Source organism: Strigops habroptila, chromosome Z (genome assembly GCF_004027225.2).
Source record: "Strigops habroptila isolate Jane chromosome Z, bStrHab1.2.pri, whole genome shotgun sequence".
In the NCBI taxonomy this organism is placed as follows: Eukaryota; Metazoa; Chordata; class Aves; order Psittaciformes; family Psittacidae; genus Strigops; species Strigops habroptila.
This window is the reverse complement of record NC_044302.2, coordinates 22,172,438-22,193,201: the sequence shown is the minus strand read 5'-3', so window position 1 is coordinate 22,193,201 and position 20,764 is coordinate 22,172,438. Positions and strand designations below refer to the sequence as shown.

Sequence of the window (20,764 nt, the reverse complement as noted above, 5' to 3'; positions counted from 1 at the left end):
AACTGAAGCTGTGGCAGAAAAAACCTACTTGGTAAGAGGCTGAGAAAGAAAACTTGTTCAAAGCCAAAAATAATATCACCAAGGTTAAACTTGCTACTGCAGGTGAACACCACACATGTAGCATTAGTGTGATCTGAGGCAGCAAGATCAAGTGCTGCCAGCTGGGCTGTTACAACCACTTGTACCGACTCCTGAGTGTCAGCCCTGATGAGACACTCCTTGACAGTTTTGCCAACTGCAGGTAGCAGAGAGGAAAAGCACTACACATCTCACGAGTAGCTGCTGTTCCTGGGCAGCATATTGCAAGCCAAGGTAATGCACTGCGGCATCACCAGTCACACACAGGACTGAAGGGGTCAAACTCCAGACTTCCCAGATCCCTGCAGAATTACCTGCTTCAGGGTGTCCACGGCCTTTGTGCCAGCAGCCTTCAGTGAGCAAACAAGCTAGAGCTGCAAATAGAGCTGCAAGCTATCCCAGGCACCTTAAATGCTGAGGGTTGCTTCATGAAGAATACAGTTCAGCAAGGAGCTCAGTTTAAGGCTCTGTGAGCACTTTTCCTCTTCACATCCCAGCTCATTTATCATGATTTTACGATAAAAACAAGGTGAGAGCACATCCTGTGCTTTGCACAGGTAGTCTTCTGACTGCTGTACAAGTGTGGATATGAACGCCTGCAAAGTTTTATTGGAATCAAAGCCCTTGACCATATCAGAAACTACAGGGAAGACAGTGAAGTAACACAAGGAGGTTGCTCTGCAGTAAGAATGCATCAAAATCGAATACAGGCATTAGACTGCTTTAACTTTGCATCCAAAAGTAGTGAAGAAGTTTACATCTTGCATAAATTCTTGCTAGTTAGAGCTTCTGCCATGATCTGCTAGGGGAAAATTAAGCCTCAAGTTTAAACTACCTGAACTTGGCAAAATGAAGTTTAGCCTACAACTCCAATGAGGTAACTGCTTTAAGAAGTCACTTTAAAAGTCCTCCACTTCATCCAGCAAGGAAATTGCACTATACATCCTTCATAGGAAAATATTTACACAAATTTTAAACTATCGTTGAAGCAATCTAACAATAGATCTAAAAAATCTGCAATCTGCTAATGCTTATCTAGCAATCTTTTTTTTTTTTGAGATCCTACACTCAGTGTAATTTAAATAACATTGAGACATTCCAACAGGAATCACATTGCACAGAAGCAGCAATTTGCTTCTCTAACATTTTTGCACACCTGCTTAGAGCCTGTGCATTTAGTGCACAAGTTCACAATCCAAGCCTCAACATAGGTAACTAATAAATGCTCCAGAACAAAGTTCTTTGGACTAAGGGCAAGCATCTCAGTCTCTAGGCTGCAATGACTTAAGGCTTCTTGCAGTTTTATCTGCTTGGTCAGTGAAAGCCAGAGGAAGTGCCATCCACTTTCACTCCCGGTTTGCAGTATCAGACAAGCAGGCTGGTGACAGGTCAGTTGCGGGTCACTCCAAGCCCTTCTGGAAGGAGAGATGCAAAGAAAGTCTTGAAGAAAACCCACACTGTGCCCATCAGTGAAGGGTTTGTCTGCTGCAGCTCTTGTGAGCCTTGTCCCTCATCAGGAGATGCCTCAGATTCATTTGCTCCACCTGCATTCCCCCCCTGCCAAAAGAAAGGGTATTTGGTGAATGAGGTCATTTCAGAAATGCATTAGAAGAATCAGGTGTCAAATAGCATTTTGTTAGCCAAATATCTCTGTCAGAATATAAAAAGCTTGCAAGTATCCCCAGACAACCACCACCAAGTCAAAAACCCAAGCTGCACACTGGTGTTACTGGTGAACTCTCACAGCATGTCCCAGAACATTATTTAGGACAGAAGTGAAGCACCAGGCTGAGGTAAACTGTGGATGAATTCACAACTTTCCCTGACACCATCCAGAAGCATCAGCTTGAAATGCAAGACCAATTGCTTACCAACTCAAATCCTGCCACCAAGGCACCAGTCTAAACCCTGCCTTCAGCTACAGAACCTTGGACAGGCCACTCTCCATTACAACATCCTGAAGGACAGAAGCAACTAAGTGATAAAATTCAGCCTGAAATACTTTGTAGAACAGAGGAATTAGCAAAGGAGGACTCAGGCTGGCAATTCTGCCCCCATGGAAGATAGTTTCTGAATAAAGTTCAAAGAAAAGTCACTGCTACTACATGTCATTAGTAAGCTGAAAGTAAAACTCCACAGGTTTTCATGCTCATGGTTTTAAAAAAAAAAAAAAAAAACAAAAGACAATACCTGTAAGTTATTGTTCTGGTCCTGGTTTATAGCAGCTTGAGGAGGAACGTTGCCTGGGAAGGGCTGAACCGCTCTTTGTCTAAATGGAAGCCATCCAACATGGTGCCTGGGGAAGGCAACAGATTTGTATTACTACTACTTAAACATTACTCCTTCCTGTTACACCAACACAGCTCAGAGCTGCAGACAGCAAGGTCAGCATATTAAGGTCTTTCTGCCCTAACCCAGCAAGCACTTTCAAAGCCTCCTGTTAGCAGCAAGCCATGGGGTAGAAGAGGAAGGCTGAGCATCATCTTGCACTCAGAATAAGCAGCACTACATCCAGGTGTGTATCCAGCATGCTGCCAGAGATACAAAGAGCCTGCTTGGTTACCATGCTCTGTGCACCCCAGAGTAACTTCCCCGTACTCACCCTAAGGGGCACAAAGAATATATGAAACCCAGCACTCTGACCAAAACATAACAGGCCATGTAGACCTTTTTAAAAGGTCTGTATCTCTACAGCACAGAGATATAACCCCAAGCAAGGTGTTCACATTACACTTTAGAACTACCAACAGCAATTAGCCTTCATTCTCACAAGTCTGCATAGAGGTTGGCAGAGCTGATAATTTGAGCTGCTCCAGCTTTAACTCCTAGACCTCCTGGCAGGAATTCAGAGGTCTACATCACTTGTATCACAGGAGATCAAGGAATTTGAGAGGACAGATTATCTTTCTCAGGCAAGACATCCTAAGCACATCAGCTGAGGGCCTATTATCTTTATTGTGCTTCTAAGATTTATCCCTACCTTTCTAATACAATAATAAATATCAACACCATACACTTACAGGTACATCAGGATACTGCCACCCATAACCAGAAGGAATCTGCTGACACTGGAGTAAAAATAGATCATGTTGACAAATACATAGAACAACGTTGCCGAGTAGAGCCAGTCCAACCAATCTCGATGGCCACCCTCCTCCTCTTCCTCCATGAGGGGACCCCCTTGAGCATTCATTTGCAAGTTCTGGTTGGCTGCTGCATTAACCTGGGCAGCAGCATTCTGGTTTCCAGGCTGATTTTGTGCAGGAAATGTGTCTGGGAGAGGAGCTGATGTTGTCACTGGTGCCACTGGTATCTCCTGAGAACGTTGTGCATGGGATGGGTCAGCAGATGCAGCAGTAGAAGCCAAGCTGAAACCAGAGAACACAAAAGTACAGAATAACGCTTAGTAAAATAATTTCACACTTAACACAGGCACTGAAAGTTCATCCATCTCTAAAGAGAGTCAGATCACATGCAAGTAGAAAGCATCAAGTTTAGAGGATACAGAAACCGAAGTTTCAGCTCTGCCCATGACAATGGTTGCATAGAAGTGACTTCAGCAAGTCAAACTAGACACCTTTCACTTTATGAACAATTTCAATACTTCGCAAAAAACCTCTTGAGCAATCCACAAGTAGTCTGGAAGGCTCTTGCCAGTCTCAGCTTTACCTCTGCTACCAATTTCCAGTCAGTGCCTCTCTGTGCTATGTTAAGCAGTCAAAAATATGGTGAAGAGCTAAAGTCTATCACCAGGATTACAGTTACTCTGCAGGCACATGCCCTCCCAAAAGAATCAGAGCTGCAGTTTGCAAGATTCAAAACCACTGGCCTGAACAAGAAGCCATGCACTGCATGACAGGTAGAAGAACATTCCCACACCATTCAGTGTGAAGTTACAATACCAACTACCATCATAGACTCATGGAATAGTTTGGGTTGGAAGGGACCTTCAAAGGTCATGTAGTCCAACTCCCCTGCAATGAGCAGGGACATCTTCAACTAAATCAGGATGCCCAGAACTACATCCAGCCTGGCCCTGAATGTCTCCAGGGACGGCACATCCACCACTTCTCTGGGCAACCTGTGCCAGTGTTTTACCACCCTCATTGTAAAACATTTCTTCCTCACATCCAGCCCGAATCTCCTCTCTTTTAGTTTAAAACCATCACCTCTCATCCTATTGCAACAGGCCCTGCTAAAAAGTCTCTCCCTATCTTTCTTATTAGGCCCCTTTTAAGAACTGAAAGGCCACACTAAGGTCTTCCCAGAGTCTTCTCCAGGCTGAACATCCCCAACTCTCTCAGCCTGTCTCCATAAGAAAGGTGCTCCACCCTCTGATCATTTTTGTGGCCCTTCTCTGGACCCTCTCCAACAGGTCCTATCTTTTCTATAGTGAGGACTCCAGAGCTGGATGCAGGATTCCAGGAGGGGTTTATTCCTACAGCTTCACATCTTCACTAGTACCTTATATATACTTATTTAATGAGTAGGTGAAAGTAAACTAATTTGGGTGAGATAAAGTGATACTGTTACTCAGTGGAAGGTAGAGACTGTGCAGTTTGGCCCACTGCGTCTTCTCCTCAGGCTAAATGCAAAGCAATTTAAACTGCACATTTTAAATGTGGGAAAGCCTGCCAGCACTAGCCATAATGCTTTAAAACGGAAGAAAACAGTTAAGTCTTACACAAAAGAGGAAGAACTGCCAGCAGCTCTCTATTCCCTTGTATGACTTTCTACTGGTAGCTTTGGACATAACACTTACTATTGCATGTAGTACTGTCTTGCATAGATCTGCTGGAACCAGGACATCTGAAGCATGTTGTAGGTTGTATATGCAGAGAAGCCAGGAGCCACACTTTGGAAGGGATGTTGAGTTGTTTCCAGCCTTGGTTAAAATTTAAACACTAGCAAATTAATCATAATCACTAATAAATTAATCATTAGCAAATACTAGACAAACTGCACAAGTCATTTATTACAGGACAATGTAAACAGTTTCTGCCATTTTGTGCACCCAAATGCAAAATCAGGTCTTCTTTCCAGAGCACTAAAGATCTCTTTACCCACATGAATAAAGGGAAGATTTTTTCAATCAACAGAGCAGTGCATTTTCCTTCAGCTTCTTCCATGTCTGCTAAAGCTTTTATGTATAATTTCACCATCTTTGACCCGTGTTCTGTGGGCTTAAGACAATACATGTGGCATAAGAAGCTGGCATCCAACACAAAGCCAATGTTTTGAAAGTCATATTTACCTCTTACTGACTTCTGCTGAAGACTGGCCACCAGAAGAGCGTCTTGGTCTTTCACCATCTGAGGAAGATACAGCTGGTTCTTTACTAGCTTCTGATGGTAACTTTGGCTGATCAGCTTTAACCTAAGGACAGCAATGCAGTGAGTGAGGTTTATTCGGGATACTACACTAGCGTTATGCAATGCGGTTACACCTCTTATTTTACAGAGGTGTAGAACACACTCTTATTTTATAACTGCTACAGACTTGATGCACTTTGTCCTGCACAGTACCTCCAGTGCTGCCTCAGCACTGCCACTGGTCTTGGGCTCCATGCCACAAGCACCTCCATCAGCATTTTAAAGTTCCTTAAAAAGTGACTGGCACATAAACCTGACTTGCTGTTACCAGATCTGCACCTGTGTTTGTTACCTTTTATGCATGCAGTCAGATTCCATCGGGTTATAAAAACATCTGGAAGAAATAGAGGGAACTGTGCTCAAGACAGTTTGACTTTTAGCTATGGTAAGTTTGTACTTGCATACACAAACGACCAGACACAGAATTCAAGAGCTGTTCTATGGCAATCCATCTGTGTAATATCCATACCAAAGCTGACTCACATCTAGCAACCATCAGACAAGGGCGGGATAAGGTCGGATTGCCTATAATGGACAATACGAGCACAACTCTAGACACACCAGCACATCCACTTGAAAGTAAAAATTGGGTTTGGCCATTTGCACTGGAGACAGGTTAAGTACTCAGCTCAAGCACTAAGGCTCGGGCTTTGGCTTCCTGTCCACAGGCTGAGTCATTAATGAGAGCAGTTAAAGTGTCCTCAGCTAACACCCTTCTTCCTCCCCCACACCCCAAGGGGAACCACTTCCACTTTAATACCCTGCCCTCTGCCCACAAGCACAGCCTCTGTCCCAAAAAGCCTCAGACATGATAAGTCATACTCTGCCTAAAAATGAATTTACCAGAAAGCACTTCTACTCTGAGCAGTGCATTGCTATAAGATTATAGTTTCGATATTTCTTAACAGATGCCATAAAAACCTTTACTGATGAACTGTAGAGTCAATTTTTCTTACTTGGCTAATCCAAATACATTCTCACATTCCTTATCAAATTATCACAAAGTAATACTGCCATTACAGAGACTGCAGCACCAGTGAACTTTAGAGTAGCTGTTCAGCACTTCCCATTTTTAGTCGCAAGCCCAAGATTCAGAGTAGTAGGTTCACTTAGTGTAAGTACCTCTGCATCAGATTCTTGCACATGTGCAGGAGTCCTGAATTTGTACACCAGATGAAGAGCATGCAACTCCCCGTGCTAAAAATGAAAGGGGAGACATGTTCAAAAAGCAATCACTTTCCTGATGTATTTCAGCACATAAAAGGTTTTTTTATATATATACACACCTTTGGCAGCAACTCTCTCAGATAATGATGATCCAGCAGTAGCTTCCCAGCATAAATCAGTTTTTGGTCCTCTTCAGGCTTTGAAGAAAGAAAACAAAGAACAGTATGACTTGCTCTGCCAAGCACATGTGAGCATTAACTGACAACTTGCAGCCAGATGGACAGAAGAATGCAGCTGGAAGCACCCTACACACTAAGGTGCATTGTGCACATGGAAATTCAGCTGATGAAAACAAGTCAACACTGAAGTGCACGATTTACCAACACTGAGGTCTAAGTCAGCAGGAGGCTATAAAGTACTCCTTTAGCAAAGAACTCAGTTACATGCCACCTCCCTTAGAGTGCCAAAAACATTTATGTTGCTTAAAAGAGAGGTGTGAAGTACAATCTAATCTGACCAGCACTGGAGGTGGTGGTGTCAAATCGATGTGTTACACCCCATCAGATGAATCCCAGCAGACAAAGATAAACCCCTGCATCCTTCCCACCGCAGCCCAGCAGTGGGTGAAAGCACACACTGAGCCTTGCTCCTGGGCAATCTCTTCGGGAAAGCAAAGCAAAAAGCACGTCCTCCTGCCGAGACACCGCCTGTGGGGCGCCGTGGAGCTGGGCTCCTATGGTGCCGGCCCACAAGGAACTCGGGCTTCTGCATTCTCATGTCTAGAACCCCAGCTGAGAACTGACCGGGCCGCCTGCCCTTGGAGGGGTGAAGAGCTTGCAAAGGAAGGCGCCAAGGCAGCTGGGTGCCACCCGCACACTGCTCCCCGGCCGCGGCCCCGGGACAACCGTTAATGTTTAACAGCGGCCGAACCGGAACCCGAGTCCAGCCCCCAACACCCTCCGCGCGAGGGGGAGGGGAGGGGGGACAGCTGATGCAACTGCGTGCGGGACACTTCGGGGGAAGGGGGGCGAGCGGTCAGGGCTCGGCCGGGTGAAGAGGGGAGGCGACGAGAGCGCCCCGCAGGGACGCGGCCCCGCTCCCCACAGCGCCTGTGCGGCGGGAAGGGGCTCGCGCAGCAGGGTGAGAGGAAGGAGCGGGGAGGGGAAGCGGCGCCGCGCACTCACCGGTGCCCCGGGAACGAGGCGGCGCAGCTCGGTCTTGAGGCGGCGCACGGTCCAGGCGGGCTCGACCCGGAGGCGCAGGTCCGGGTGTCGCTGCGTAGGGCTGCGGACGAGCAGCAACAGAAGCTCCCCCATGACGGTAGAACGTCGCTGTGGCCGCACCCGCCACCGGCCCAGCCTTTTATAGGCGCGCGACGCGTCCCGCCCTGCCGCAGGGCCGCGGTGGCTGCAGCTGATTGGCCGCGACTGGAGCGGGGGAGAGGGACTACTACGTGGGCCAATGGGACGGAGGTCAGCGGGAGAGGGCGGTGGCGGGAGACGGAGGAGCTGATTGGACTGCGACCGGTGAGGGGCGGGGACTCCAAGCTCGGCGCGGCGTCACCATGGCAACCGCGATCCCGGCCTGGGGCCTCTCTGGGCCTGGGGGAGCCGAGCCCACCTCCGCCCGCAGCACCGCGCCCGGCCTCGGCTCCGAGCGGGCGCGTCTAACCCTGCAGACACCCACCCCGCAGGCCCGCCGAAACCTGCGTCTGTCGCCGGCAGCGCAGGAAGGTTACCTCAGGTCCCCACAGCCCGTGAGGCTCCGCGGCGGGCTCCTTCGCTGCGATCTCCTGGTCCTCTGCTCAGGCAAGAGCTCCAAAGTGCCAGGTCCTGACTTGGGTCTCCACAACCCTGCACAATGCTCCAGGCTTGGGGAAGACCAGCTGCAAAGCTGCTCATGGAAAAGGACCTGGGGGCGCTGATTGACAGAGCTGAACATGAGCAGCTTGTGCCCAGGAAGCCAAGAAGGCCACCAGCATCTTGGCCTGTATCAGCAATAGTGTGGGCAGCAGGGCCAGGGCGGTGATCATCCCCCTGTACTGGGCACTGGTGAGGCCACACCTCGAATCCTGTGTTTGCTTCTGGGCCCCTCACTGCAAGAGAGACATTGAGGTGCTGGAGCAGGGCCAGAGAAGGGCAACGGAGCTGGTGAAGGGCCTGGAGCACAAGTGTGATGAGGAACGGCTGAGGGACCTGAGAGGTTTAGTCTGGAGAAGAGAAGGCGCAGGGGGGATCTTATTGCTCTCTACAACTGCCTGGCAGGAGGATGGAGGCAGGAGGTGGCTGGTCTCTCCTCTCAAGGAACAAGGGATAGGACAAGAGGAAACAGCCTCAAGCTGTGCCAGGTAAGGTTTAGACTGGAGATTAGGGACGATTTCTTCCCAAAAAGGGTGTTCAGGCATTGGAACAGGCTGCCCAGGGCAGTGGTGGAGTCACCGTCCCTGGAAGTGTTCACAAACCGTGTAGATGAGGCCCTTAGTGACATGGTTCAGTGGTGGCCTTGGTAGTGCTGGGGAACAATTCGACTTGATGATCTTGAAGGTCTTTCCCACCTGGTTGATTCTATGATTGCACCGCACATCAGCTTTGGCAGCAGTGCCAGTTTTAGGGATCCCTGGCTTCACTCTTTCCTCTCCCCTTCTCCTGCAGCTCCCTGTGGGGCTCCGTGCATGCCAGATCCACAGCCTGGCCCTGGTGAAACGTCAGTTTTCCAATGGTTGTTTTACCAGATCTCTGTAGCTACCTCAACAGGTTTGTTGCTGAATTTGTGGGACAGGACATGCCATGCTTCTGTGTGGTGCAAAAGGAGTGTGCAGGGGGGTTACGGAAGGGTGGCAATTCAGAAAAATATCACTGTCAAAAAAAACCGCACCAAATGAAACACGAAAATGTAAAACAGCAGCTTCTGAGCCCTCCTCTCCACACCCATCTTCCTTTGAGATGTGATCCAGCACCGGGAAAAACGGTGGTAATGATCCTGATGCACCAGGAGGGGGTTTTAGCGTACTTTAAAACAGTATCGTAGGAATGTGAGAAGTCGGTTTTATCTGACAGCACCATGTATTTACTCTGCGTGTTCATCAGCTGCTCAGTATTCCTTGGCAGCCAGACCTGTTGCCCAGAGGCATGGATGAGTTTGCAGCCAAGACCAGATCTTGCAACCAGAAAAGACACTCCACCGCGGGAATGCATCACCTCACTGCTTCCTGGGGAAGAGCTACAAAGACATGAGCTGAGACAACATCTGCTCCACAACCCTCCACAGCTGCCAGGATACATCCTTACAGGGTTGGAGATGCTGCGCAGCATCCCTCCCCACAGTGAGCACCGCGGCTGGCCTCAACTCCCTCTCAGCTCTCCGGCCCCATCACACCAAGTAGACACTGTGTCAGGGACCCTGATCCATGTCCTGCAGCTCCTGATGGCAATGGAAGCTGGAAAGAACAATGCAGTGCCCAAGGCTGCCTCTGCCAGTGTCCACCCTAAGGTCAAGGCGACTTTATTTGCTGCTTGCTCAGGTGCAGCCTTTACTTGGAGTGCCCAGAGGGAGGCAGGTGCAGTGTAAAGCTGTGGAGATGCTGGTGCCAAATCAAGTTCTCCGGCTTGAAGTGTGTGTTTTGCTGGGACTCCCTGTGCCTGTGGACCAGGTGAGCAGATGTAGTTGCAGCACTGATCCTGCCTCCAGCTCCAACTCCTCTGCTTTTCCTCCCTGTCATGGTCAAGAGGGACAGAGCTCGCCCAGGCTGCCCACTGCATTGCTCAGAAAAACAATGGGGAAACTGCCTGCTGATGGGAACATGCTGGACAACCCCAGCACTGACCCAGCTTTCAGCAGGAGGTGGAGAAGAGACTTCCTGAGGTGCCCACCAACCTGAGTGCCAGACCTTGCGAGGTCCCCTCCAAGTCAGGGTATAGAGGCCCCCAGAGAGCCCACAGCAGCCTAGAGCTGGTGGACATGAAGTTGGTGGACATGTCTGGACATTTGGTAGCACATGCTGCCATCCCAGAAGCTGATTCACAGCTCCTGGTACTAAGGCAAAACAAATACCTGCCCCGATAACATCTGCTTAGCTTAGGTCTCAATTCGGGGACACGGTGCAAAACAGAATGTGTGACCAGCAAGTCACCCCAGTGGCCTGCTGAACAATTAACTCCCACTTACCAAAACTAGAGACGAAGGGCTGAAAGCTCCTTTTGTCACTGGTGGCTGCACAGATAATTAACCCTGGTCTGAGTGAGGGTTATCTCTGACCTCAACATGAAAAGAAAGCAAAACCCCGGGGGGTGGGAAGGATTGCTTGATGAGTTCACAGCTCTGTGTGCGCCAAGCTTGCTGTCACCACAGGAGCAGCCAGTGGGGGATCTGGGGGTACGCAAGGGGGTGTCCCTCGGTCTCACAGCCTGCCAGGCTCCCTCTGTTCCCCTGCAGGACCCACAGGCTGGCTCCATGGGACTGGGGCGCTGATGGTGTCGTGGCTGATGCAATTTTGTGCTGGACAAAGGTTACTCCGCAGGCCAGGATAGGGCAAGGATTAGAGAACGGTGTGATCCAGAGAAGCTGGGCTGGTTCTCAGGATTCAGACCAGTGTGTTTGTTCAGCAGGAAGCACTGACCTTCGTAGGTTCATGGTAGGTTTCGTGGTGCTGTCGTCATGCCCCGGCAGCTGCCATGGCAGCTGCCTCAGAGCCCGTGAGCAGGACTTTAGCCTTGGCTGGTGACCCTGGTGCTGGCAGCACACTCCAGCATTGCACAGGCAGAGCTGCACCATGGAGGGAACGACTACATGTCCTGGAGCACTGCTGTGCCTGCACAGAGCCAGTTCCACCAGAGACACATCCTGAGGGCACCACTCATGGGCACACAGGCAGCACGAGGAGATGAGCATGTCCCGGCCCTGCAATGGTACAGTGACATGAGTGCTTTGCTGTACACCCAGTGAATTCTTGACACACAGATGCCGTAAAATCATAAAATCAATCAGGTTGGAAAAGACCTTCAAGATCATCAAGTCCAACCATTACCTCAGCACTACCAAGGCCACCACTGAACCATGTCACTAAGGGCCTCATCTACACGGTTTGTGAACACTTCCAGGGACGGTGACTCCACCACTGCCCTGGGCAGCCTGTTCCAATGCCTGAACACCCTTTTTGGGAAGAAATCATCCCTAATCTCCAGTCTAAACCTTACCTGGCACAGCTTGAGGCTGTTTCCTCTTGTCCTATCCCTTGTTCCTTGAGAGGAGAGACCAGCCACCTCCTGCCTCCATCCTCCTGCCAGGCAGTTGTAGAGAGCAATAAGATCCCCCCTGCGCCTTCTCTTCTCCAGACTAAACCTCTCAGGTCCCTCAGCCGTTCCTCATCACACTTGTGCTCCAGGCCCTTCACCAGCTCCGTTGCCCTTCTCTGGCCCTGCTCCAGCACCTCAATGTCTCTCTTGCAGTGAGGGGCCCAGAAGCAAACACAGGATTCGAGGTGTGGCCTCACCAGTGCCCAGTACAGGGGGATGATCACCGCCCTGGCCCTGCTGCCCACACTGGTGCTGACACAGCCCAGGATGCTTTTGGCCGCCTTGGCCTCCTGGGCACAAGCTGCTCATGTTCAGCTCTGTCAATCAGCACCCCCGGGTCCTTTTCCATGAGCAGCTTTGCAGCTGGTCTTCCCCAAGCCTGGAGCATTGTGCAGGGTTGTGGGGACCCAAGTGCAGGACCCAGCATTTTGTCTTGTTGAACCTCATCCCATTGGCCTCGGCCCATCGATCCAGCCTGTCCAGATCCCTCTGCAGATTCTCCATCAGATCACTCCCACCCAACCACTCCGTAAAGCAGCTCGTCCCGAAATAACAAATCCCTCTGGACCGGTAACAAAACCTTCCTGCGGACAGGGGGTGAATCCAGCCGGAACGTGGAGCCCAGGGCTGGAAACCTCATACCACTGGCCCTCGGCATCGCGCCCATGGCTCGGGTTGCGCAGAGTCGCGCCGGGCGGAGCCGGGGCTCCCGCCGGTGATACCAGCGGGGCGCAGCGGGGATGCTGCCGCGTGTCGGAGCGCAGCGGCCCCGGAGCGGGGCGGGCGCCCCCGCGGTGGGTTTAATTGTGCCGCTAATGAGGGTCCCGGGAGCGGGGGGGCGAGCAGAGAGGAGGAGGGGGCGCTGCCGCCCTGTGGCCCCGCCCCCGTTGCCACGGCGACGTTGTCAGCAACCCTCCTACCACGCCCCCCGTCCCGCCTGGGCCAATGGCGCGGCGCGCCCGACCTGCTGCCTGGTGACGTCATGGCCGGTGAAAATCCCCGGTGGCCGCGGGAGCGGCGCTGGCGGCGGCGCGGGGCCCGGCCCGCAGCATGGCCAAGCACCACCGCACGCCGGCGCGCTCCGCCGAGCCCGTCATCGAGGTCAAGAGCAAGGTAGGGACCGCCGGGTCGGGGCCGCTCCGGGGCCGGAGCCGCCCGGTCACGACTCGGCCGCGTCGCCTCCGCGCCGGCCAGCACACGTGGGGCGGCACCGCGCACCGGGGAGCGGCGCGGGAGCCGGGCCGTACGGGCTTTCCGTTCCGCTCCCTTTCGCTCCGCTCCCCTGCGCTGCGGCAGCGCTGCCCGGGGCCTCCCCGAGCCTTGCCTAGCGCGGCGGCCGCAGCGTCCCACACCGCGGGCTCGGCCCCGCTCGGCGCAGCTGGTACCGGCCGTGTAAGCGCCGCCGGGGAGCGCTCGGCAGATGTGCACCCGCTCCGGAGTGCGGTGCTGGCAGCACCGGTATGCAGGGCGGCCCCCCCGGGTGCGGGAGTGCTGTGTGTACGCCTTGCCCAGATGTGCTCTCACCCAGCTGCCAGCGCTGTGCCAGCACCCAGATGTGCACCCCCAGCACAGGATGACCCCCACGCTGTGCACATGCTCGCCTAGGTGTGGATCCCCCCAAGATGGGCCTGCACAACCAAATATGTGCTCAGCTGGCACACTCTTGCCCAGATGTGCTCCCTCACCCACTTGTGCCCACCCACCCAGCTCTGTGCTCACCCAGATGTGTGGATCCCCCTGTGCACTCTCGGCCAGCTGTGCCTGGGGTGCTCCAGCTGCGGGGCTGGGACCCCCTTTGGGCAGCGGGAGCATCGCGGTGCTCCTCAGTCTCTTCTTAATTGGCTTCTCCTTCGTCGTGACTGAGGGAGGCAATAACTAACGCTGTTGCTCACCAGGTGCTGCAGCAGCGCCCGTGTCGCAGGGAAGGGCCTCCTGGCAGCTCTGTGGCTGGTGGCACAGCCGGAGGGTCCTTCCTCTGCTACCCGGATACGTCTCCATGCTGTCACTTGTCTGTCCGGGCAGGAAAAAGGCTGCACTCCTTTTATCTTGCTTTTGGGACAAGCTCTGACTGACGGGTGCGCTGCCTTGGTACTGCTTGGGCTCTGGAGCTGCCCATGCCTGGCTCTGCCTGCACTGGGGCAGCTCTGCGCTGTGCTCTGCCTGCATAGGTCCTGCTGGCTGGAGCCAGCCCTGCCCAGTCTCACCTTCTTCCTCCTCCTCCTTCTCTGCAGTTTGACGCCGAATTTCGCCGCTTCGCCATGAAGCGCTCCGGCACGGGCAGCTTCCAGGACTTCTACCACCTGCTGCAGACAGTGCACCAGATCCCACGGGTGGACGTGCTCCTGGGCTACACGGACATCCACGGCGACCTCCTGCCCATCAACAACGATGACAACTACCACAAAGCCCTATCCTCTGCCAACCCCCTCCTCAGGGTCATCATCCAAAAGAAGGGTAAGCAGGACTGGCAGACAGGCAACAGATCTGTCCTCCCCATTGAGAGACATGAGCCACAGTACTGCTGCTTACACATCTGCGCTGCAGCAGAGGTGGCTGATCACATACCCTCTAGCTGCCACTGTGGCACCAGGAGGTGGTGGCACCAGGAGGCTCCCAGAGCCCCAGTGGGCTGTGGCACCCATGTGGGCTCTCCTCCAGTCCATCCCAATGCCAAGGGGCACCTGCCCCAGCCCAGCTCCATGCGACCCGATGAGCAGAGGCAAATCCTTGCCATTCACCCCTTTGAAGTCGTATTTTCCAGCCAGGCTCCTGGAAAACACCATGTTGCTCCCTGTGAGCGCCACACTGGGAGCCCCATCCAGCTCCGTGCCCCAAGGCAGCGGCAGCTATCACTTTGGCAGAGTTCTCGGGGTGCTGGTTTCTACTAAGGTTTTGGGGTGGGAGGAGGCTCATCTCCTCCCTGGCAGCCCAGGAGCTCACTCTGACCTTAGTGGTGTGTTTCCAGAGAGCAGCTTCCTTCCACAGGAGCCTGAAATCACTGTGATGGCAGGGTGAAAACCTTCCAGTGACAAACACCCCAGCTGCATCTCACCTTTGCTAGGGAGACAAGCCTGTCCCCTTCCACTTGGTTTACTAGCACTGAGGTTTTTTCTTGAGTAGCACCATCAAGCAACAGCGCACAGAGCTAAAGCCTGCTCTCAAAGCCGCCGTTTTCCCAGCATGGTGTCCAGAATGACTCCGTGTTTCCAGCTCCTGTTAGTAAGCTATGTTACAAAGGCCCTGGATAAGGGGTGATGCTGGTGTGCCAGTGTTCCTGGGCTCTTGTGCCAAGGTGTTGTGGAATGCCCTGGACACATTTCCTCTGGGGCCACATACTATGGGGGCCGGCAGCAGCAATCCAGGCACTGAACCGTGGCCAGTTCCTGGACCCAGGCTGCGGCATGGGGAGCCAGCACGGGGCTGGGTGTGCCAGAGTTGCCGTGGGAGCGTTGCTTCTGCTCCCAGAGCCACCTCATCTGCTGTTGGGAAAGCCTGTGGGTGACAGTGCCAAAGTGGCATGATGTGGCCAGCAGGCAGCCACAGCCCTGGCACCATGCACAGTGTGATGAGGAAGGTGAGGAGGCAGCACCGGCACAACCCAGCACTGGCCATGCCTGCGGGACAGCGGCCACGGGGCTGGCAGCACCAGGGGAGGTGTGTGGAGAGGCCAGGAGCAAGCCCTGTGAGTCACAGCTGATTTAAAATGGATCCAGGTCATCCCAAGGCTGGCTGTCATTGAACCAGTCTGGGTCGGTGACGAATGCGGCTGTGGAGCCACTCTCACAGCCATGCACATGCATGTACATGTAGGTGTGCACCCGCCGGTGGGCTCGGGGCAGCCAGGACTGCTGGAGGGAGGTAAAAACCAAAGGCTGCAGCTTGGCTCCTCTCCATGCTGTCACTCTGCTGGGTACCTGAGGGGCAGCCTGGCTGGGGACATGGCGCTGGCCCTCCTCGGCTGGGCTGGGCTCACGGGAAGGGCAGGGGAAAGTCCGGCACACCACCAGACCTGCTGAAGGGCTCGTCGCTGGCGTGCTGGCCCTGCCTGGCCCAGCCGCCCTGCGCCCCGCAGAGAGGAGCTGAGCGCTGGAATAGCTGTGGGAAAGCCTCCACCTCCCTTCCCGAGCTAAAAATATGCCAGGCTGTGTGTGCAGGGAGATATTTATAACCCAGGAGCCCTGGCAGGCTGCTTGGCTCTGGAGAAACCCCACATCCCCTGTGCTTGGGAGCATCCCCAGCTCCCTGTGGCTAGAGCAGGGTCCGCATGCTGGTGGGGGGGCATCATGGGGGACATGCCAGCAATGAAGCATCCAGATCTGAGCTCCCACATGGAAAGGGATGGGGTGAAACCAGAGAAGGCCCAGGGGATGCTCCCCAGCACCTGCTGGGTGCGGCTGAGGAGGCGACATGATGAAGCTGGGCCCTACGGAACAGCCCCAGGGCAGACTGGAGGAGGATAGAGTCAAACCCTGTGTGGTGGTGCCAGATGGTAGAGTAAGATGCAGTGGGACAAATCACAGTTTGGAATGTTCAGGAGTCCCTGGAATGGGTCTCCAGGAGTGGGGGATTCTCCATCCTTGGGGATGGCAGGGCTCTGCAGGATGCAGCTGCAGCCATCCCCATTGCATGCCAGTGATGGCCCTTCTCCAGAGAGGACAAGGAACTCTGGTGCTGTCTCAGGGACTGGATTTCATCTCAGGGAGCTGCCACCACAGCAGCCCCTCATGTGGGGGGCTTCCCTCCCCTGCAAACCCAAAGTGGGGCATGGCCATGGCTCCTGGGCAAGCAGGGCTGACAGCTCTAGTGTTAAGCTGCAGAGTTTGGCTTAAAGTGTGATTAAGGCTGAATCACCGCTTAGATCCCTCTAATCCTGGCCTTGTGTACACTGGGTAATCCCAGGAGATGAGCCCAGCAGAGACAGGCTGCAGGGAAAGCCAGGGTGATGCTCTGGGGAGGAAAAGCCGGTGAAACCCGTGAGCAGGGAATTTCTCCTGCCGGCTTCCCCAACACACGGTTCATGTGGCTGCATCCCTGGGCAGCTGCAGTGCCTGACCTGTGTCCTCTTTGCTCCCTACAGCAGAGTCTGATGCTGGTGTCTTCGCCTCAAACTCCTTGCAGCGAAAGAAGAAGGGGCTGCTGCGCCCTGCACACTATCGGACCAAGACCCACCTCCTCATCGGCATGCCCCAGGACTTCCGACAGATCTCCTCCATCATCGACGTGGACATCCTGCCCGAGACCCACCGTCGCGTGCGGCTCCACAAGCACGGCTCTGACAAGCCGCTGGGCTTCTACATCCGTGACGGCGTCAGCGTGCGAGTGGCCTCGCATGGCGTTGAGAAGGTGCCCGGGATCTTCATCTCCCGCCTGGTGAAGGGCGGCTTGGCCGAGAGCACGGGGCTGCTGGCCGTGAGCGATGAGATCCTGGAGGTCAATGGCATCGACGTGGCCGGCAAGTCTCTGGACCAGGTGACAGACATGATGGTGGCCAACAGCCACAACCTCATCATCACCGTCAAGCCGGCCAACCAGCGCAACAACGTCATCCGCAGCAGCAAGGCCTCGGGCAGCTCAGGCATGTCCACGGACAGCACCCCCAGCCAGCAGATCCCCAGCCCGGCCTCACAGTACCTGAGCAACTACAGCACGGCCGAGAGCGATGAAGAGGGCGACCTGGTCATCGAGAGTGACAGTGTGCCCCACTACATCCCCGAAGGCTGCCCCAACGGGGGCCCTGTGGACCAACCCCTCCAGCAAAGCCCATCCCCACACAGCTCCCAGGGCTCCCTCCAGTCCCTTGGCAGCCACGATGACAGCCCTGGCCGGGGCAGTGGGCAGGAGGATGGCACCCTCCTCACCCTATAGCCACAGGGTCCTGTGCCACCCTCGGCAGCCACCACAGAGTCCCGTGCCACCCTTGGTGACCAGCCAGGTTTCCACACAGCCAGGCTGGTGGTGGGCCCTGGGGCAATGATGGGGCCAGTGGGCAGGGGTGTAGTGGGGCTGCCTGCTGCCCGTGTCCCGAGGAGCCCTGCTGCCGCTGGGCACTGTTCCTCTGAGCCTCCCGGCCTCCCACCCCCTGCGTCCCAGCAAGTGGGGGTTTTTAAAGTGTTTTATCAAAATATGCATCATCAATTAATATATTGCAATGGACAGTAAAACCTTTTCTAGAAAGCACCTTGCTGGTCCCTGGTTCATGTCACTGCAGGGGCTGGACCCCAACAGGTCACAGCCCCCTCCAGGACAGCAAACAGCCCCAATGCCATGGGATGGGTCAGGCGCATCCCCCACCAGCCCTATCACCTCATCCCATGCTGTGGCCCATCCCATCGTGGACCAGCATGAACCCCATGATTAGCTCCACAGGCTCCCTGGGAGGAGGTGACAGTGGTTGTGGGACTCCAGCCCTGGGGCTGTGGCTTTGCTGCTGCGCCGGGTGACCCCAAAGAGGTCCATTGTGGAGAATCTGGAAGGACACTGGAGCACATCCTCCTCCTGCACATCCGTGTCCCATGGCACGTGTCCAGGCTGTTCTGGGCAGTAAGCCTGGCGTGTTGTCCTGACACAATGAGCCTGGCCTGGCCCCCCAGTTCCCACTTTGTCTCCACTGCAGGGCTCTCACCTCACAGCAGACACCCTGATCACATCCACAGGAGCCAGGTGGCTCCTAGGCTGGCACCAGCACCATGGCTGTCACTCAGCCTCAGTAAACGCTGCTGGGTGGCACAGCTCCATCCTCCTCCTCCAGCCCCAAGCCCAGGAGGACTGTGCTGCCTTCTCACGGTACCGTACTGTAGTCACTGTACTGCTCACCTGGGGCTCCCAGTGCCCTCCATCCCTCTCCCAGCACCAAAGTGCTGGGCTGATGGTGGCTTTGGCCTTTGCTTTGCTGCTGGCCTGGCCCAGCCTCAGACCAGCACCTCCCTGCCCGCAGGGAGGGATGTAGGAACACACCAGCAGAGAGGTGCTGCTGAGTCCCCACGGACCCACGGGAGGAGCTTCTCCTCCTCCTGTCCTGGTGGGGACAGGCCTGGCCATATGGCTGGCCACCATCTGTGGTCCTTCACCCCATCACCACATCTTCTGCAGCATTGTCCTTCAGCACCAGCACCAAGTGCCTTGGCCTGGCTCTGGGGGCAATGCTGGGCACAGGCATGAGTGTGCCCTATGGCCGGTCCCCTCCACAGGGAAGGGGAATTGTGTCCTGTTGCTTTTGCTGAACCCTGAGAACCAAACTCCAAACCCCACACAGCTCCTGTCCCGAGGCCCCAGCGCAGCCAAAACCTCGCAGGGGTGGTTTAGTGCCAAGGGCCCACACCAGCTCTCCTAGCCCCACAAATAGTGTCCCTTCACCAGCACTGCTGCCAAGGGCCTGTGGTGGGGCTGGGCAAGGAGGAGAAGGACCCACAGCTCTCAGGGTCTAAGGGGACAGCACCAAATGTTCAGGTTTTCACTGTCCGTGAGAAACCTGTGGCAGGCAGGGTTTGCAGCTCCAGGGCTCCTGAGCTAGGTGACACTCTGGGAGAGCGTCAGCAGAGCAGGCAGCAGAGCGGACAGCAGAGCAGGCAGCCGAGCAGGCAGCAGAGCAGCGGAGCAGGCACAGAGCAGCAGAGCAGGCAACAGAGCAGCAGAGCAGGCAGCAGAGCAGCAGAGCAGAGCAGGCAGCAGGGCTGGTTAGTCCAGACTTGCTATGGGCAGGGAGGTGCCAGGGGCTGGTGCCCACAGCACCCAGCACCATCCTCATCCAGCCGGCTCAGCCTGGCTGCAGCGTTTGCCTCGAGGGTGGCCCCAGAGGACTGGGGGTGATTCTCAGTTGGCATCTTCACCTCCTCCTGCACTAAAAGCTTCCTCGTCCCTTGGCAGCAGTGTCAGCCCCTGACGTCCCAGGGCAGCGCAATGTCCCTCAGGGTGCCGCGGGCAGGGCTGGACCCTGCTCTGCAACATCCCCACCCCAAAAAGCCTGCCTGGGTTGGATCAAACCCCTGCTTGGGGCAGCCGTTGCAGGGAAAGAGATGGAGCAACAGGCACAAGCTGCAATGAGGGACATTCTGATGGGACATTCTGATGGGACTTCAGAGGATAAAAGGGTTTCCCTGGGGGTGGCACCGCCTGGAGACAGCCCCAGTGAAGTGGTGGTGGCAACCCCGTCCTTGGAGATGTTGCTAACTCAGCTGGACAAGGCCCCCAGCTGTGGAGCTGACCCAGCTGTGGACCAAGCCCTCCAGATATCCCTTTTTCGATCAAGTCTGTCTACGCTTCACTTAGCAGGATCCCTGCAAAGGTCTGTGCAGCCTCTGAAGGTAAGGAGGCCATGAGCTCACCTCCTGCAATGGCATTTGCCCAGCCTTGTCCTGTCAGGCTGTAGACTGAGACCTACCAGGACTTCGCTCACCCTCCACTCGAGTCCACCACCATGTCCCAGCACCCCAGCCCTGTGAAACCTAACTTCCCTGGCCACCCTGGGCCTCTGCAGAAGTGGGACCAGGACCCACGGCTCTCCCCCTGCCTGCGCTACAGGGTTGCTGTTGAGTGCTGCTGGTTTCTGCCATTATACCAGCACTCCTCAGGCCCTGCTGAGCCCACCGGGAGCTGCACACACACTGAAGAGGGAAACGATGTGCTTAATGGAAGCACATCCCGCCCCCCACACAACAAAGGCTTCTCCAGACATCCTGCCAGGCCCCCCTGCAGCCAGCCCAGCTCTTCCCTGGGCACAGGACTGAAGCTCTGTGCCTCTTCATGGTCCCCGAGCTGTGTGAGCAGGATGGGGCAGTGCTCAGGACCAGGGCACACGTGGCAGACCAACAGCACAAGGGTTTCATGCAGGCAACTCTGCAGGTGCCCAGAATGAGCCAG

General features: G+C 54.8%; 2 protein-coding genes across 3 annotated transcripts; one reads left to right on the top strand and one right to left on the bottom strand.

The window, feature by feature from the left end:
• Positions 1-659: 659 nt before the first annotated feature.
• On the bottom strand, positions 660-7,975 carry HERPUD1 (homocysteine inducible ER protein with ubiquitin like domain 1). The gene is made up of 8 exons (XM_030470234.1): positions 7,802-7,975; positions 6,737-6,814; positions 6,573-6,647; positions 5,333-5,454; positions 4,841-4,963; positions 3,099-3,446; positions 2,269-2,374; positions 660-1,635 (listed from the first exon to the last, which is right to left on the bottom strand). The coding sequence occupies exons 1-8, from the start codon at positions 7,931-7,933 to the stop codon at positions 1,468-1,470; spliced, it is 1,152 nt and encodes a 383-aa protein (XP_030326094.1). The 5' UTR covers positions 7,934-7,975; the 3' UTR covers positions 660-1,467.
• A 4,915-nt stretch (positions 7,976-12,890) lies between these two features.
• LOC115619805 (partitioning defective 6 homolog beta-like) lies at positions 12,891-19,102 on the top strand. Of its 2 annotated transcripts, none has more exons than XM_030512680.1 (3): positions 12,891-13,021; positions 14,140-14,362; positions 16,986-19,099. In XM_030512680.1, exons 1-3 carry the CDS (start codon positions 12,959-12,961, stop codon positions 17,771-17,773), a joined length of 1,074 nt encoding a protein of 357 aa, XP_030368540.1. In that variant the 5' UTR covers positions 12,891-12,958; the 3' UTR covers positions 17,774-19,099. The 2 variants fall into 2 exon arrangements, with proteins under 2 accessions (XP_030368540.1, XP_030368541.1); XM_030512681.1 differs by having other exon boundaries at positions 12,904-13,021; positions 16,989-19,102.
• Positions 19,103-20,764: the final 1,662 nt, after the last annotated feature.